Below are 17,852 nucleotides of genomic sequence, written 5' to 3'. Positions count from 1 at the left end.
TGAATCCAATTACGTCACAGTAGACACCTACTAACAGGCAGCGGCCAAACAACATTATAACCAAACACTGCACAACGTTAAATGAGTATGTTCTCTAATACATTAGCGATGTAATAATAAAACAACATTAACTGGGACAACGTTAAGTGAGGAGTATCTGTACTTGATGCCTTTTTCAACTCAGTCTTCACAGACAAGGTCAGCTCCCAGACAACTGCACCCGGCAGCACAAGTTTGGGGAGGAAGTAAGCAGCTGATGGTGCTGAAAGAACAAATTAGGGACTATTTAGAAAAGCTGGATGTGTATAAGTCCATGGGACTGGACATGATGCACCTGAGGGTGCTGAGGGAGCTGGCTGATGTTACTGCAAAGCCACTGGTCATTATCTTTGAAACCTCATGGCACCTGGGAAAAGTCCTGGACAACTGGTAAAGGTCAAATACAGTACCCATCTTTAAGAAAGGGAGGAAGGAGGATCTGGGGAATTACAGACTGGTTAGCCTCACCTCAGTCCCTGGAAAAATCGTGGAGCCAGCCCTCAAGGAATCCATTTCTAAATGCTAGCAGGAGAAGAAAGTGATTAGGAACAGTCAGCATGGATTATTCAAGGGCAAAGTCATGCCTGACCAACCTGATTGCCTTCTATGATGACATGACTGACTCTGTGGATGCCAGGAGAGCAGCAGATGTGATATACCTTGACTTAAGAGAGGCTTTTGATATGGTTTTGAACATTCTCACAAGCAAGATAAGGACATTGGATGAATGAACTGTAAGGTTAATAGAAAACTGGCTGGATCATTAGGGTCAGAGTGTAGTGATCAATGGCTTGATGTCTAGTTAGCAGCTGGTATCAAATAGAGTGCCCAGGAGTCAGTCTCTACCAACAACCTGGAAGACGGTATGGAGTGCACCCTCACCAAGTGTGTGGATGATACCAAGCTGGGTAGAGTAGTACATATGCCAGAGGGTAGGGCTAGGATTCAGAGAGACCTCAACAAATTGGAAGACTGGACCAAAAAGAAATCTCATGAAGTTCAATAAGGACAAGTACAAAGTCCTGCACTAAGGACAAAACAATCCCATGCACCAGTACAGGCTGGAGACTCACTGGCTAGCAGCAGCTCTGTAGAAAAGGACCAGGGGTTACAGTGGACAAGAAGCAGAATCTGAGCCAACAGTCTACTGCTGTTGCGAAGAAGACTAACAACATAATGGGCTACATTAGTAGAAGTGTAACCATCAGATCAAGGAAAGTGATTATTCCCCAATATTTGGCACTGTTGAGGCCACATCTGGAATACTGTGTCCAGTTTTGGGCCCCTCACTACAGAAAGGATGTGGACAAAGTGGAGAGCCCACTGGAGGACAACGAAATGGTGAGGGGGCTGGTGCACATGACTTCTGAGGAGAGGTTGAGGAAATTGGACTTCTTGGGCATCTTTTCAAGTGCTCTGTGGTGTAGGCAGGGGCCACAGTCCCTACAAAGCCAGACTAAAACCTGGGTAGAAGCCCCTGTTATTAATGGCTGTGCATGCATAAAGCCTGCACAGGTACAGGCAGAGGAACAACTGGCAGTGGTGGGGGCTTTGGCACTGCAACATCTTCCACCCATCCTGTTGATCCTCCTGCTAGTTCCTTCTTACTCTTCCACTAGATCTTCTGAAAAACTCCCCTCTACCTTATTTACCTGCTTCCACTCAGCAAACTTACAGTGAAGAAAAAAAGTGTCCAGTGAACACTCCCCTGTGAATGCCACACTTTCACTTAAACGCCTCTGTTTGCTGGCCTGTTCACTGATCTTGTTCCTCTTGCTTCTTTGTCACCAAGTTCTGGCAAGCCTAACCTTTCTGCTTAGGCAAGCCCCACCTCCTCGGTCACATTACAGGTCAACTCAATCAGCTGCTGGGCTTAACAACTGAGCGCTCCTCTGCTCACTCCTCCAAACAATCCTGCAAAATAGCTCCCAAGCTGAAGCTACACTATGAAGCCCAAGCCAGGCAGGCCTTTCCACTCACCAGAAAACTCACAAACCTTCCCCTCAGGCAACCACTGCTTCCTGCTCCTCTACCAAGCAAGGTTCCCACTCAAACTACCCTGTTTACTGGCCTGTTTGCTCATCCTGATTGTTTCAAAGATTGTTTCAATTCATTTGGAAGTTGAACAACAGGAAACAATTATCTAAAAGAAACAGAATTATGTGTCCTTGAATTGTTTCCTGAAATGATACTACTGAATACTTTCAAAGTGTGAAGAACCAAGGTAGCTGGATTAGTTTCATGAGAACAGAATTTATGCCCTGTAGGCAAGTGTGACAATCCCTTTATAGATCTGCACATCAGTTTAGAATAAACTACAAATAGTGCATAGAATGCATACCTTTTTCTAGCTCTACTGGGAAAAGCTCCAGCTTTTCCACACGCTTTTCAAGTTCATATTCAGCTGATGCAGCCACTGGGTCAACTTCATCATTTCTCCTGTCATAGTCTTCATTGGAATATGTATTGAAAACCTGTGAAAAAAGGCCATTATTGATCAATTATCCACTTCAGAAAAGATGATTCACTTAAGAAAATGCTGCAAGTATTCTATATTTTGATTTTCAATAATACATAGGTATTTTAATGAGTATTTAAGGCGATTCCTCTTACGTAGCTTTGGATTTTAAAATTTGCACATGGTGGCCTGCTAAGAACTGAACATTAATTCTGCCTATAACTGATTAATGTTTACCCCTTTTCATTATTAATACAGTGTGCGTTCAAGAATGACAGTCTTACTATTTCTTTAAATAATTAAGAAAACAATTTTCAAATCATCCTGATGACAACAATTTATAAACACATAAAATCTTATGTAATTAACTGCAACCTGTACCTAAACTCAGTTTTGATATTTCCTCCCAATGAAGCTCCAATCTGGATACACAGATAGAGCTGATCATTACTGACCTGAAAAACAGTGTACATGGAAAAAGAAAGATTATCCAGTAGGAGCCAACTTTTTTTAGCATGCATGCCACAAATTAAGTCTTGCACTCTCTGTGAGTACCATTTCAATTCCCTTCCACCTCCTGATCTGCTATTCTGCTTTCTGCCCCCTGCCCTGTACCCCCTACCCAATCTCATATTCTGTTTTCTATTCTCTACCATGTGCTCCCTGCCTAATCTGCTTCTCTGCTTTCTGCTCCCTGCCTAATCCCCAGTCTGCCATATACCCCACACAGAGACTGCCCAAGCCCTTGTGGCATGTGTGTTATAGGTTAGTCACCCCTGCACAATACCTTTAAGTTCCCAAAGTTGCAGAATGACTCCGTTATTGTGTATTTAAAGGACAATACGTTCAATGACTACACTTCAACTTTACAGTACAGGCATACCTTGTTTTACTGCGCTTCGCTTTATTGCACTTTGCAGATATTGCGTTTTTTACAAATTGAAGGTTTGTGGCAACCTTCATTGTTGTCTTATTTTAAGAAATTGCCACAGCCACCCCAACCTTCAGCAACCACCACCCTGATCAGTCAGCAGCCATCAACATCGAGGCAAGACCCTCCACCAGCAAAAAGATTACGACTCGCTGAAGGCTCAGATGATGGTTAGCATTTTTTAGCAATAAAGTATTTTTTAATTAAGGTATGTACATTGTTTTTTTAGACATAATGCTATTGCACACTTAATAGACTACACTATAGTGTAAACATAACTTTTATATGCACTGGGAAACCAAAAAATTCGTGTGACTCGCTTTATTGCGATATTCGCTTTATTGCAGTGGTCTGGAACCGAACCCGCAATATCTCCGAGGTATGCCTGTATAATAAATTAATATCTATGTGTGTACATGCACAACCATGAACTTTCCAAGTGTTCATTTAAGTTCGGTATATTTTTTATTCTTTTGTTGCCCATTCATCGAATACAAGTTAGGGATTATTGAAGTCTTCTGTAAAATCTCTACCCCAGGTCTCTCTTTCGCTCGCTCTGTCTCTCTCACGCACACCGCAGAGTCAAAAGACATGGAAACTGTTTCATATTTTCAATCCAATGCCCCCCAAATGAGATGCACACCTTGTTTTGGGAAGGCAGAATTAAGAAGAAAAGATTTTTCTGGGGTCATGGCTGAATACTAGTTGCATGGAGCAGAAACAGAGTTCACTCATTAAGAACTGTTACCCTGTCCTTGCTTTTCAGTCAAAAGCCAGGGGTGTAACCCTGTCATAGCTGCTATCAAATTGGCAGCAGCTTTTGGCTGAGCATCCAACAGTTGCTGCCAATTCCATAGTGGCTGTGACAGGGGTAAAGCTGTAGCTTTGGAGACACAAGGAGAGCGTAAGTGATGCTGAGGAGTAGATGCCTCCCTTCCTGCATTGGGCTGGGAGCCCAACCCACAGACATCCTCTGGCAGCAACTGTAGCATCCAAATGCCTCCCTTCTGGTGTGGAAAGGAGTTTTCTCACTTAAATCCCCTCATTTTGGATTACTTCTCTGAATGTTACTCTGTTCAGGGGTAGCCAACCAGTGTCTCTGTGTAATGACTGCTTACGAGAGCTTTGTGAAATTTCACCGAGTGTTTCATTTTGAAGATGTTTCAATGTGTTTCGAGCTCAAAACAGCAAAACCAAAATGAACCAAAAAGCTTCGAAACAGCTTCAAAATGAAATGAGGGCACTCTAAACATTTCGAGTTTTGAAGCAGCCTGGTGTTGGGAGGCAGGGGAGACTCAGGGCTGCACTCCCAGTGGCTCCGCCAGGCCCACGGTGCTCAGCCCTGGCTCTCCCGTCTCTTGCCTCTCGGCTGAGCTCCATGGGGCCAGCAGAGCTGGTCAGAGCGCAGCCCCGGCTCTCCCCTGCCTTCTGCCACCAGGCTGCGCTCCGAGTGCCTCTCCCAGCCCCATAGAGCTCAGCCTACCCCCCCAGCACTTCTGGACTCCTCCTGGGGGTGCAGGCCCCAAGATCTGTGCACAGGATAACAGGAGGCTGCTGCTGCTGCCTGGGGCCAACAGCAGCACTAGTCTTCCCAGTGCTGGGTGTGGGCTATGCCCAGCAACAGTCCCAGGTGGCAGTGGCAGCCTCCTGCCATCCTGAGCACAGATCCAGGAGCCCACACCCCCAGGAGGAGTCTGGCACAGTACTGCAGCCCTCCCAGGGGTGCGAGCCCCTGGATCTGTGCTCAGGATGACAGGAGGCTGCCACTGCCAGCAAGTGTCATGAGTTTTGCTTTGAACAGTTTGAGGTGCAGTTTCCCAGAAACCTATGCACCTATCTCCTTGAAACTTGGCAGGCCTCATGCCCTCAGAAGGGGCTAACAGCCCTGCAATTTTCACCCACATCAAGAAAGAAATGACATAGGTAAAGGCATTTTCATTATTCCCCATTATAGCCTATGGGCGAAATGTCAAAACGCAGCAAAACAGTTTCAACAAAGCAAAATGGAACAGTACTTCAAAATGAAATGAAATGATGAAAAAAACACTGTCCCTTTCAAATGGTGAAACAGATGTCAAAACAAAATGGTGCTGTTTTGCACAGCCCTACTGCTCAAGTCGACCAATCAGAGCAGTACCAGTCTCCCTGACAGTATGGGAAAGGTTAAAGGCAGGGGTCATGGCTCAATCAGCTACTTCCTTTCACTACCTCCTCTTACTTTATCAATTTCACTTTTAGAGGTTCCCATAACAGCTTTTAGTTTTGCATCCATAAATGCAAGTCAGAGTGACTAAATTTAAGAAGAAAGATGGTGCAAGCAGGGGAAGGAGAGAGAGATCTAATGTACTAGAACACACTAAAAACACATATTTTTCATGAAGTAATCATTGTTAATGACATTGAAGTGGCACTGATAACTGCTTTATAAATATCTATGTGATAGTTATACTTTTAAAGTTTAGCTTCTAAAGAACAGACCAAAAAAAAAATGACTACCTTAAAATGCTACCACTGTGTCATTCCTACCTACCAATTTGTCACCAGAAGGAGCAATGTAATTGGCTCCTTTCTGCCTAAAACCAGCTGCATTTCATATTTACTGTTTAAAATAAGCCTAAAACAACAAAAAACCCTTTCTCTTGACAATTTTGATGGTGCTAGTGATGATGATTTCTTCTGCGTACTGACTGAAAAAAGGAATAAGCTTGCAACATTGAAATCTGCTATACAATTTAGAAAGTGTCCCTTGGAGTAACACATATCCTTACACTACGCGTGCTCAACCCCTGGCCACAGGCCAGATCAGCACCATTCCATCTGACCTGCAGGGCTCCCCCTGGGGCCCACGAGGAGTCCACGTGCTATGGTCCTGCATGCTAGATTGGGCATGCAGGGTGGCACAGGGCTCCAGGATCCCCAGGGGGTGGGACAGAGGTGATGCAGGGCCCCAGTCACAGTATGCTAGCTGGGTGGAGGCAGTACAGGGCCTGATCCCAGGGTGTCGGGCATGACATGGAGGCAAGCCAAGGCTGTGCAGGACCCAGTCTGGGAGTGCAGACCCAAACATGGTACCTGGGGTCCAATCTGGCCCACAGAACACCCTCACACCACTTATCTGACCTGTGGTACCTGAAGGTTGAGCATCACAGTCTTATACCAAAGATGGTGCCATTGTACCATTTCCAGCTTGTGGCCCACTCAGTTTTAGATGATGTTTTTGGCACACTGCTACATTGGACTGGAGCCTGAAGTTCACATACTTTCTTAGAGAAGATAAATCCATCACAAGTTTTCTTGGCAGAACTCTCCAACACCTTCATGCTACCTGGACTGTCAAGGAAACCTTACAACTACCATGGGAACACAAAGACAGCAGCCACCACTCAAAGTATTGATATCACTGTCTAAAACAAGCAAATATTAACTAAGAAGCTGTAGGAATAACTTAATCAACACCATTTTAATTTCCCCAAAACAGCTGCTATATTGAAATTATTCAAAAATGATAACATGATGCAATGTTACTATTAACACAGTAATTGTGTTAAGGTTACCATAATAACATTACTGTAGTAGAGAAGATAGATATTGTTACTACATGTACATTTTCTTTCCCTTTGGTGTCACATAACTAATTTGTTAAGTTGCCTTTCTCTAGCAAATAAAGACAATAATCATATTACAAGAAAGCCATGAATACAGGTAGCCTGTTTGACACAGCATAGCAGAAGATAGCTTTTATTTACACAGCATCCAGGAAAAGATGAAAAAAAAAGCTATACACTAAAGGAAAGGCTTCCACTGACTAAATAAACATGTTTAATAACTGTCTATTGAAACCTTTGTAAATGTACCTAAAATATGGGTAAACAAGCAAAGCTCTTCACTTATGATATATTAAGTCTCTATGGCTAGGGACAGACATCCAAAAAGCCTAACCCTGAATTGATTCAATCTTTGCAGGTTAAGTTTAACTTGGCTAGACAGAACTGGTTTGAAACCAGGCAGACATTCTCTCTGGAATGAGGAAATTCAGGCATATGCCTGCAGTGGCTCAGGCTAGAAGCTGAAGGGCACTACAGCAGTCCTCCCTTTCCTTCTGCAGAGAGCTGAGCTGAGGGGGGTGTGGCCAGCCCCCAGCAGGACTCTCTCTTTAGGAAGGTCTGCCTGCCCAGTCCCAGGCCCCCGTTGGCTGCTTAAGGGGCAGGAGTGTTGCCAGCCCCAGGTTAGCACTCTGAGGCAAAGGGTGGGGGGTGCAGGGCACGCATCTGTTCATGATACAGAGCTTTTCAATCTCCTTTCCTACTTCATCATACTGTTTGCAGCAAACTGACAGGCAAGCAAGTCAGCTGGGGGCTAACAGTGTTTATCACCTGATTAGCAAAGCAATGGCCTCTCTCCATTACTTCAAACTTCTTAAACAGTTTCCCAGCTGACCTGCTAATTAGCTCCAAACAGCCCTAAACAGTCACCGTTCTGTCTGCCTGCTGTAGTGAAGTTGGAGAGAGACACACGCAGGCACCTCTCGGCATTACCTAGCATACCTCATGCCTAGGGTCTGTGGGGCTTGGGTCCATACTGTGGGAGATGGAGGGAGTGAGGGGGCATGGAGTGGGAGAGAAGGGGATTTACTGCTTGAGCAGCAAGGGGGCAGGGAAGGCTGGGGGTAGCCAGGCAGACCTTGCTGTGTCTGCAGTCTCTGCCAGAGCCTTACACAACATTAGCTAGCATACCACATGCTGTCTATGGTCCATGCTGTGGCAGAGAGGAAGAAGAGATCCCTGCTTAAGCAGCAAGTGGTAAGGGAGTGCGGGGAGGGGGTACGGGGAAGCCAGCAGACCCTGCTGTGCCTGCAAGTCTCTGCAGGAGCTTTGGCCAGGGAGCACAGGGGAGGGGCCAGCCCTGCTATGGAGCAGAGAGTTCCGCCCAGCCCAGAGAGCATGCTGGGATGCTGGGGGACTCTAATTTAAAGTTAAACCAGGAAGGGGCCTGGGACAGACATTGCATAAACCACTTTGACCCTAATCAGTTAAGTAAGATACTACATTCAACCAGATTTATCTCAAACTGCTTTCAGCCATTTTCAAACTGGTTTATGTGCATTAAACCTCTGTTCTGTTACAGGTTTAAACCAGGTTCTGATCACTTAAACTGGTTTATGTGTAATGCCTGTCTCTAGCCTATATGTGCTTGCAGCTGGAAGCTGCTACAGAAACTGACATTAAGGAAAGGCAAGGACTTCAATAATTGGCGGTAACTTTGAATACATGGGTAGAAAAACAGTGATAAGCATGCAAAGTGTATGTACAATTGTCTCCTTAATTTGTGCACTCAGTTGCTATTACTGAACATACAAGATAGGTAAATATGCATACAAATAACTAATTAGACACATGGCTGATTACGGTTAATGCATTTAGTCAATTTCCGTTTGTAATCATAGTAACTGCATAATGTCTGATGCATTTCAACTGATGAAGAGAAGGAAAATTATATGGGCTCTCTTACTCATGATTACTGAATTAAAGTCTGATTTACATGTCTTATGACTCTAATCTGTATGCAACAGAGGGAAACTAGACAGGAAACAAAAATGCTCTCTCTCTATGACTTATAGCAGCATTTGGGGTGTATCTCTGCCACCACATAAAATCACAGTCTCAAAACCCTTGATCACACAACAGACAGAGGTCCTACCAAAATGGAACGTGCAAAGATTTCATGGCACCAATTGTGATGCAAAGCCTCTTGCTACAAAAACAGTAGAACTGTTGCCATTTTGAGAAGACACTGTGAACTCTTTGCTGTTCCTACAAAGAAAGAGCTGGATTCTGGTTTCAACTACATTAATATAAAACAAGAACTGAGGCAGCCAATTGAGTTATACTGGATTCAGTCTTGAGTACCTAAATCCAGAATTAGGATTAGATTTGCTGGTAAATCTAATGGAAGATGGTTTACCAAACACACACAAAAACGACAAAATATACCACCATTTAAATGTCATCAACTATGATTGTGGAGAGAAGGTTAGGAAAAACAAAACGAAGTACTTATAACAAAACAAACATGTTTTGTTCTAAAACTCAGATGTGGCAAAAAAAGATTTTTGTTACATTCAACAGAACAAAAATGTAAAGAACTGTAAAATATGACCTGAGATCAAATAAGAAAGCTAGGAGAAGAAAGAGAGATACATATGAACAGACACATGCACAGACACTCACACCTTTTACATATATATGATGCACTGAAAATTAATAAAAAATAAAATGACAAAAATTAAATGAAAATGGTGATTTTTTAACATAATGACAAGTGCTTAAATCAATACAAAACATCCTATTCACGCACATGCAAACATCATATAACTTGTGCTCTCATGGCAGTAAATTTATATGGAAGAATGCACAATCTATATTCATGGCTCATAAAATGCAGGTTGTACAGTTATGAATATTTTCAATGAATATTTTACAGAACAGACACTAAAACACGAGATTTTAGCACTAGTTTGGGTCTACGTAATGTAGGTCAAAAGTAAAATTTTTCAGAAAGCTTATGAACATGACAGGTCCTTTTATTGTATATGCATTTTGGCAAATCAGCTATTCAAACACAGGCACAGCTTTAAAAGTTTTTTCTACATACCCTGAAGTAGCAGGCACAGCTCATGCTGCGGTGCTGGAGTGCATGAAGCATCCCACAGCAGCACGGGGGGCTCTCCAGCATGCTTGGCAGTGAACCTGGAAGTGGGCCAGAAATACTTCTGGTCCACTTCTGGGTCTGCCTAGGAGCACACTGGGGGGCCCCCCCATGCCCTCCTGGCTTGGCGATGGGCTACAAGGGGACCCTGGGTGCCCTCCCACACCCAGGAGGCACCAGTCATTGAGCTGGGAGGGCACTGGGGGGGGCCCCCCTACATGCTCCCTAGTGGACGAGGAAGTAGACCGGAAGTGCTTCTGGTCCACTTCCGGGTCTGCTGCCAAATGCACTGGGGAGCCCCCTGTGCTTCTATGGGATGCTGCATCTGCCCCAGCACCACAGCGTTCAGGGCCCCTGCTACCCAGAGGTACATAGAAAAAACATTGAAAGCTGTATCTACATCTGAATCGCCGAGTCTGTCCAAATCTCTCCGAATCGATTTGGAGGGTTCTGAATCAATTTGGAGAGATTAAAGGGTCCTCTGATTCAATTCAGAGTCAGCAATTCAGCCACCAAATTGGGCCGAATCTCCACTGGATCGAATCAGGGACTGAAGCTTCACACAGCCCTAATAATTAGCAGATGCGTGTCCAACAGTAGCACAAAATTGAAGGTGTATTTAAAAATTGAATCCTATTTTGAAATAGGGTTTTAATGATTCATAGTCAAAGGCTGCGATTAACCAGGAACTCTTTTTTACAGCAGATACTGAAACTGTGTACTAAATAAGATACTATGAAATGACTAGTAGTAAAGATTAAGACGTGACTTGCAAACGTAGCCAAGCACACAAGTTTGTTTTTCAAAACTGAATACTTACACTCAAAAAATTTTCATTCTTAAGCCAACCAGTTTTAGAAGATGCTATTTTTCTTATTTTGCCCAGGCTAACAATGTTGGCATGAATGAGAGAGCAATGGCTCATGATAAGCACTGCTCACCATAATACATATTTCTTCTTGCATTAAATCAAACCTACATTCTTTGTGCACTTCTATGCACAGTCAAGCAAATAAAGGGCAATTGTTCCATACTAAGAAAGGAATCTTTAGGTCTAAGATTTACCCATATAGAATTTAAAGATTTGTATTAGTCCAATGAAAAGCTAAAATGTTTTTTTCTTCAGATACCAAGTAAGCTTTTTTTCAGTGCATCCAGGCTAAGTACAGACAGTCAAAACACCCAAGGGTGACTCAATTCAATCTTCACACATTAGTCTAAGCTGTATAGTTTGAAGTAATAAGCAAGTGAACAGACATTTACTTTTGATTCTGGAAATGCAGCCACATGCCTGCAGTGCCCCAGACCAGAAGCTGGAAGGGACTAGAGCACACCTGCTTGCTTGGCTGGAGCAGACAGTTTGAGCCAAGGCTAACCCACCCACCCTGCAAGGGGTGGGGGGTTGCAGGAGAGGTGCAAAGCATCCTGGGATGCTGGGGGAATGAGAACTAAATGAATCTAGAGAGGATCTGGGACAAAAGTTCCATAAACTGATTTTACCTAAATCAGTTAAGTCTGATACTACATCCATTCAGGTTGATCTTAAACTGGTTTTGGCTACTTTGAAAGCAGTTTATGAGCACTGAACTGCTGTTGTGTTACAGATTTAAACTGGCATCCGATCTGTTATACCAGTTTATGTGTAATTTCTGACCCTAGCCCAGGAGAACAATAAAGAATTAAAGCCTGTGGAAGCTGCACCTAGAAGAGTCACAAACATTCCATGATTCAACTCTACAGTACTGGTTTTAAGTCTAACTAGAATTCTGAAACCTGGTGTAGACTGGTGCTGTGTGTACGCTCTGCCTCCTTTCAACTTCAGGATGTTGTTTTCACAATTTTTGAAGGCCATTAATATAATCTAAAATCAGTCTGTAGTTGGGGGAGATTTTTACTGGAACCAATGACCTCCATTTTTATACAAGCCTATCACAGGCACTCAGGTGCAAGTAGGCATCATTTTAGCCTGTGAAAATTCAGATGGCCTCTGGCCAGCAAAAATCAGTAAGTAGCTAAATACACCTGGCCATCTAACATCCTAAGTGCCTCTGCATGCATTCACAGGTTATTTTAACATTTGTGGACAACATTACAAATACGGTGTTTCTCAGTCTAAAAATAACATGAGCTAACAGCTTTGCGACAGGTTAAGATCAGATGATATTCACACAGTTTCAGTTAAGCATAGTGTGGTTTACTTCTCGGGATCAAACAAATGTGTTCCCGGTTATTTTAGCAATTCATTCATTAAAAAAGATGATTCACAATCCTGACTGCTACACTAAAAAGAAATACAGACCATATAGCAAGTTGAAGCAGTTTGTGAAGTACAATAGAAGAAAATGCCTCTTTTTAAGTGCGTGTTACAGCATGTCCAGGGTCACTTGCCCTTTTTGTCTTTAAAGTTATCTGCATTTCTTCTAATCAGCCCTATCTGAAGTTAGATTACTGATTGATACAATTTGGGGGGAAAAGGGGTATCTATAGTGTTGAGCAAATGAGGTCCTTGGAAACTTTCCAGAAGGGGGATTGTCTCTGGAGCTATAGCCCAGCTACAGGCAGTAAGAAAATGACTTCAGGCCTGCCTAGGAAGACTGAGCCAGCTGATGAGGATAACTGCCTGGTCCACAGGAACTTAAAAGCTTGCAGGGGAAGAGAGCTAGGGGGAAAAGGGAATGGTATATGGCTAGAGGCTACAACATTGAACCAGAATACTGTCTCAGGGTCTGGGAAAAATCACAGGGTGTGAGTTAACCCTTTCCTGTTTATGTATTCATTTGGTTGCTGTTTGATGGGTTATGTTGTGTCCTGGGGGCAAGTTTACCCAGAGAAATAAAAACTGTGTTATACGAACTAGCAAACTGCTACAGGGATCCTACATGGATGTACAAGAATCTCAGGAACATTTTTCCACATTTGCAGTCACAATAACCAACAATACATAACTGGAGGACAGCAGAGTCGGTCAGAAATGTCTGATCATGACAATCAATGCATCTGAAATAGCTTTCATGATGATTGGAAAGACCACGATCAGCCCCTCCCAGGAGATAAATTTGCACAGTTTTCCTATCTCTGTGCGCAGCTCATAACAGAACATCAAGACTTACATGGCAAAGTAAGTTCTGCATCCATGAACTTCTCACTAATTGCAAGTTGAATTGATAGACTACTCTTTGAATATGAAAACATTGAAGTGCCTGGGGTATAGGTTGTAGCCATGTTGGTCTAAGGACATAGGCAGACAAGGTTCTTTGGATGAATCTGATATCTTTTATTAAACCCATTTAGACAGTTGGAAAAACAAAATTTTAGCAAGCTTTTGGGTTTAAAAATCCTTTTTCAGGCTGAGGAAGCCTCTGCAGTTGGTGTGTGCCCTTCCTTGATGGAATGAATAGCAAAGAAGCCAGATGCTGGGCTGGCATGCATGTAAGACAGACAGTCAGTGAAGATGTAAATTGAGGAGATACCACCGAATTTGCACTGAGGAGAACACCCAGGATTGCCACCTCACTAATCTTAAAAAGGCTTTCACTCAACAAGGACACTCCTCCAGAGAGATAGATTGCACATTTGAAAGAGCCACCCAGATACCACGTGAAGAACTGCTGCGGTATAGAACACCCCCCCCCACACACACACGAATCGCACAACGCTGGTTATGACATATCACCCCTCCCTCAAACCCATATGGAAAATTCACAAACAACTGCAACCCATACTAGAAGGAGACCCTATTCTTAAAGAGATCTTCCCAGAACCAACCACCCTAGCCTTCAAACAAGCACCAAACCTCACTAACCTCATCCCAGAAGCAAACTTCCTATGGCCTAGAATCCTACTATACACATCTTACCACATTTTCTACTAGCCCTCAGAATGATACCAAAAACATGAACACTGTTGTGCCAGAGAGATACTGTTTGTATTTTTCTGACTGAAGAGGCTATGGATCTTCAAACCTCTCCAACCTACAGAACATCTCTGATATTGTTGAATCAGTCCCCCATCCAGGAGGAAAGCTTAAAATAGATATCTGGAGGAAGCAATAATTGTTTCAGTGACGCCCAGGAAATGAAATTTCATAGTTTAATTCCCATATTAAAAGTAGGCTGGGATAGTTATGCCTCAGTAGGACTTGATTGTGGGTGGATAAGTGTCTTGCAAAAAAGTCAAGTTTCCTTAGTGTATTGTTTGTATGATGTTCAAAAAAGGACAATTTGAATGCATCCTAAAATGTAATGCTTCCTTAGGGCATCAATCTTACTACAACTTTGTAAGGATATAGAGCATGACCTTAGGACTTCAATCAGTTCCTTACAACTGAAAGGGGTGTCATTATACTTTCTGTCTCTTGCAGTAGGCCTAAGGCTCACTTTCTCTAGCCAGACAAGTTTCTTAGTTGAAGTTTCTTCAAGTAATATTATATTATACCAGTTTTAAAGACTACTGTCTGATAAATACCGTATTTTCCCTTAGTACATTCAAGACACATTCCTCCTTCAGTTAAGCATCAAAGTCCAGTTCTTAGGGGAACTAACAGTCTCAGGGCAAAATTGTCATGTCTCTTCCATTAAGATCTGCCCAGCAGTCATAAGTAGCCAAATAGTTCACCAAATTCAGTAATTTCTATCACCCAATCTGGGTCAGCACCATTTCCTTTCTTTTGGCAGATGCCTTCCCCATGCATTATTACCCAAGGAAAGATAGAGGATTTTTTATATAACTATATATATATATATGTATATAGTTCCTCTCATTTTGGGAATATATATTATATTCCTGCCCATTTTGGATGTCTCCATGTAAAGACTGATTCCCCAATTCCCATCCTGGAAGATCTTTGAACCACGGCAATTTTTGCATTTTTACCTGAAGATTGCTTTTCTTTGGGTAATAAGGTCCACAGATCTGGCCCACTCTTTAGACAAACTGATTAGACTCATAAACTGTGTTAAGTAGAGAGAGAAAATGTCAGGTCTTCTTTATGTCTGTACCTACAAACAGAATTTTTCTTTGACATATAAAGTATTTCATAATAATGTCTCAAAAGAATATCCAGCAGCAGAGGCAAATCACAAATACAACCAATGATGAGAGCCCAATTGACAGCAAAGCTAAGCCTGTGCTTTAAAAGAAAAGAAATGAAAAATGAACTCAAGGGAATTGATGGGATCACTGCGACACTAACATTAATAACTGCAGTGCAACTCTGTCAATGCTAAAGACAAAAGAGAATGGGTCCATCAATGATTAATCTAGTGCCAAAATGATGACATACTATAAAGATCAAAGAGCTAGCTGTTGTCTAGCAACACTTTGGCTAACACTTTCAGATACACTCAGGCAAAATTTCTGGCTTCTCTGTTAGGCACCAGTGATAGAGCACAGCTTACAGGTAGTACATCTGCTAGTTAAAATAACAGGTACCTTGGAGTTTGATTCAAAAGAAGCAAAAAAAAAAAAAAGTCCCCAACAATAAATCCTGAGTCTAGTACTCTTTGTTTACAGACAAGGCCAAAAAAGAGGCATGGTAAAGGCAGTGAGGGCCAACCTTTTGGACAGCTGTACCACAAGGGAAGCACTTTCCCCTCCCTCTCCAATCCCCTTTTAACACCCAAGCCATTGCTCTGCTGTTTCCTCCCTGCTTGATTCATTGCCCTGTTCTGTCCTCCCTGATATATCTGCTGCTGTCCTAGCTGCCTGATCTATTGCTTGTCTCTCTTTCCTGCCCAATCCATTGCTCTGTTCTTTCCTGCCTGCTCCATCTGTTCCTGTTCTGCCTTCTCCCTGCTGGATCTGCTGTGTGCAACATAAAGCAGCTGTGTGTGTCACTTGGGCTAGGGACAGAAGTTATATGTAAACCCATTTAAGTGATCAGAAACTGGTTTAAACCTGTAACAGAATAGCAGCTCAGTGCACATAAACCAATTTCAAAGTGACTAAAACTGGTTTAAAATAAACCTTGTTGAATGTAGTATCAAACATAACTGATTTGGGTCAAACTGGTTTATGAAACTTCTGTCCCAGGCCCCTTCCTTGTTCTAGGTAAATCACAGTCCCCCAGTATTCCAGCACGCTTTGCAGCCCTGGGCTTGGCTGTGCTATCTGCTCCAGAGAACAAGGGCTAGTCCCACACCTCTGCTTGCTCCCTAGCTGGAGCAGCGAGGGCTGGCTGACAAAGGAATGGGGGCGGGGGGAAGCCTGGCTGGGGATGCAGCCCAGTCTGCGGGGGGAGGAGGGGGAAGAACTCTGCCCCCCCAGACAAACCCTGGCTGGTTAAACTCCCTTTCCCCTGCTCAAATTTACTGCTGGGTGCAACTGTGAACTACAAATCCCAGAGGCACCTGGAAGCAAGAAGAGGAAGTGATAAGCAACCCTGCTGCTATGATTTTGGACTGCAAATCCCAGAGACCTCGGGGGCAGCAGGAAGAGGAAACGAACACACAGCTCATGCTGGCTAGGTGCCAGAGAGCCATGTTCTGATGCCCCTCAGCTTCTGGCCTGAGCCACCCCAGGCACATGGCTGTATTTTCTGAATCAAAGGTAAATGTCTATTCACTTTTGTTTCAATTTAACATTAACCTGCAAAGATTAAGGACTAATCTGCAAAGACTAAATCAATTCAGCCTCAGGCTTTTTGACTGTCTGTACTTAGCCTTGTGGTACATGTGCCATGAGTTGGCCACCCTTGAGTTAATGTGAAGAGGAAAGACCATCTTGTGGTTAAATTTCTCAGTGTTCATATCTATCCACATGACCCATGTCTTACATAATGCTTCAAAGAAATTAACTAGGCGACAGTGACTAGCCCTACTTTTCTGATTCTATAATTTTACACTGACTAAGTGGTGCCTGGAATGCATCACATCTCCAAAGTGTATCTACTGGCAGTATATTTAATTTCTTAAATTTAGAGGGAGCCCACTACACATGAAAAAATATCTTTTATTGTATAAGGCAAAGTCTAAGATCAACTTTTGAAGTTCAAATTGTGAATTGCTGATTTACACTGGAATTCTGTCATCTGGATACCTAGGTCTCTGTTCACTTCAGTTGTAAACAGTCTGTATCATGTTTGTTATGTAACATTATATATTCATAGAGTGATGGCAGAACATGGAGAAGAGAAGCAGATTTCAATGCAAAAAATAATGCATCTTGAGTATCTGCAGAATATACAAACATACAGCTGACAGCATACAAGTTTAGAATAATACACATAATGGTAGTTCATTCCACATCTCTGCTCCCTTGCCCCACCAAAATAAAAAGAAGCTAGTCACTGTTGCCTGGTTAATTTCTTTGACACATTATATGAGACATGGGTCATAATGATAGATCTGAACACTGAGAAATTTAACTACAAGGTGGTCTTTCCTCTTCAGCCCCATACAGCAACCAGCAAAGCCCAGAAGTATACTGGAACATATGCGTAGCTACACATAGATCATCCCTGACCAGCGACTAACTTCTTCTTGAACAACACCAGTGATTGAGAGTCCGGCAACTTACCTAGGCAGCTATTTTACTGCCTCACTGTTCTAACAGTGAAGAAGTTTTTCCTAATATCCAATCTAAACCTACTTTGCTGCACATTAATGCCATCTGGTCTGTGTTATTCTGTCTAGAGCAAGACATTAAATATGTTTTCTTTATGGCAATCCTTCAAATATTTGAAGGCTACTACTATGCCCCTTCTTAAGTGTCTTTTCCGCA

General features: G+C 42.8%; 1 protein-coding gene across 1 annotated transcript in view; it reads right to left on the bottom strand.

Moving 5' to 3' along the window:
- PPP1R9A (protein phosphatase 1 regulatory subunit 9A) overlaps nucleotides 1–17,852 on the bottom strand; it is a 350,009-nt gene that overhangs the window by 168,844 nt on the left and 163,313 nt on the right. The window contains exon 3 of the mRNA XM_019508446.1: nucleotides 2,381–2,513. Coding sequence (XP_019363991.1) covers nucleotides 2,381–2,513 — 133 coding nt within the window. The remainder of the gene's footprint in view (nucleotides 1–2,380; nucleotides 2,514–17,852) is intronic.

Source organism: Gavialis gangeticus, unplaced genomic scaffold, assembly GCF_001723915.1.
Source record: "Gavialis gangeticus isolate Ggan-Ray unplaced genomic scaffold, GavGan_comp1, whole genome shotgun sequence".
NCBI lineage: Eukaryota > Metazoa > Chordata > Crocodylia > Gavialidae > Gavialis > Gavialis gangeticus.
This window is presented reverse-complemented; position numbering and strand designations above follow the sequence as displayed.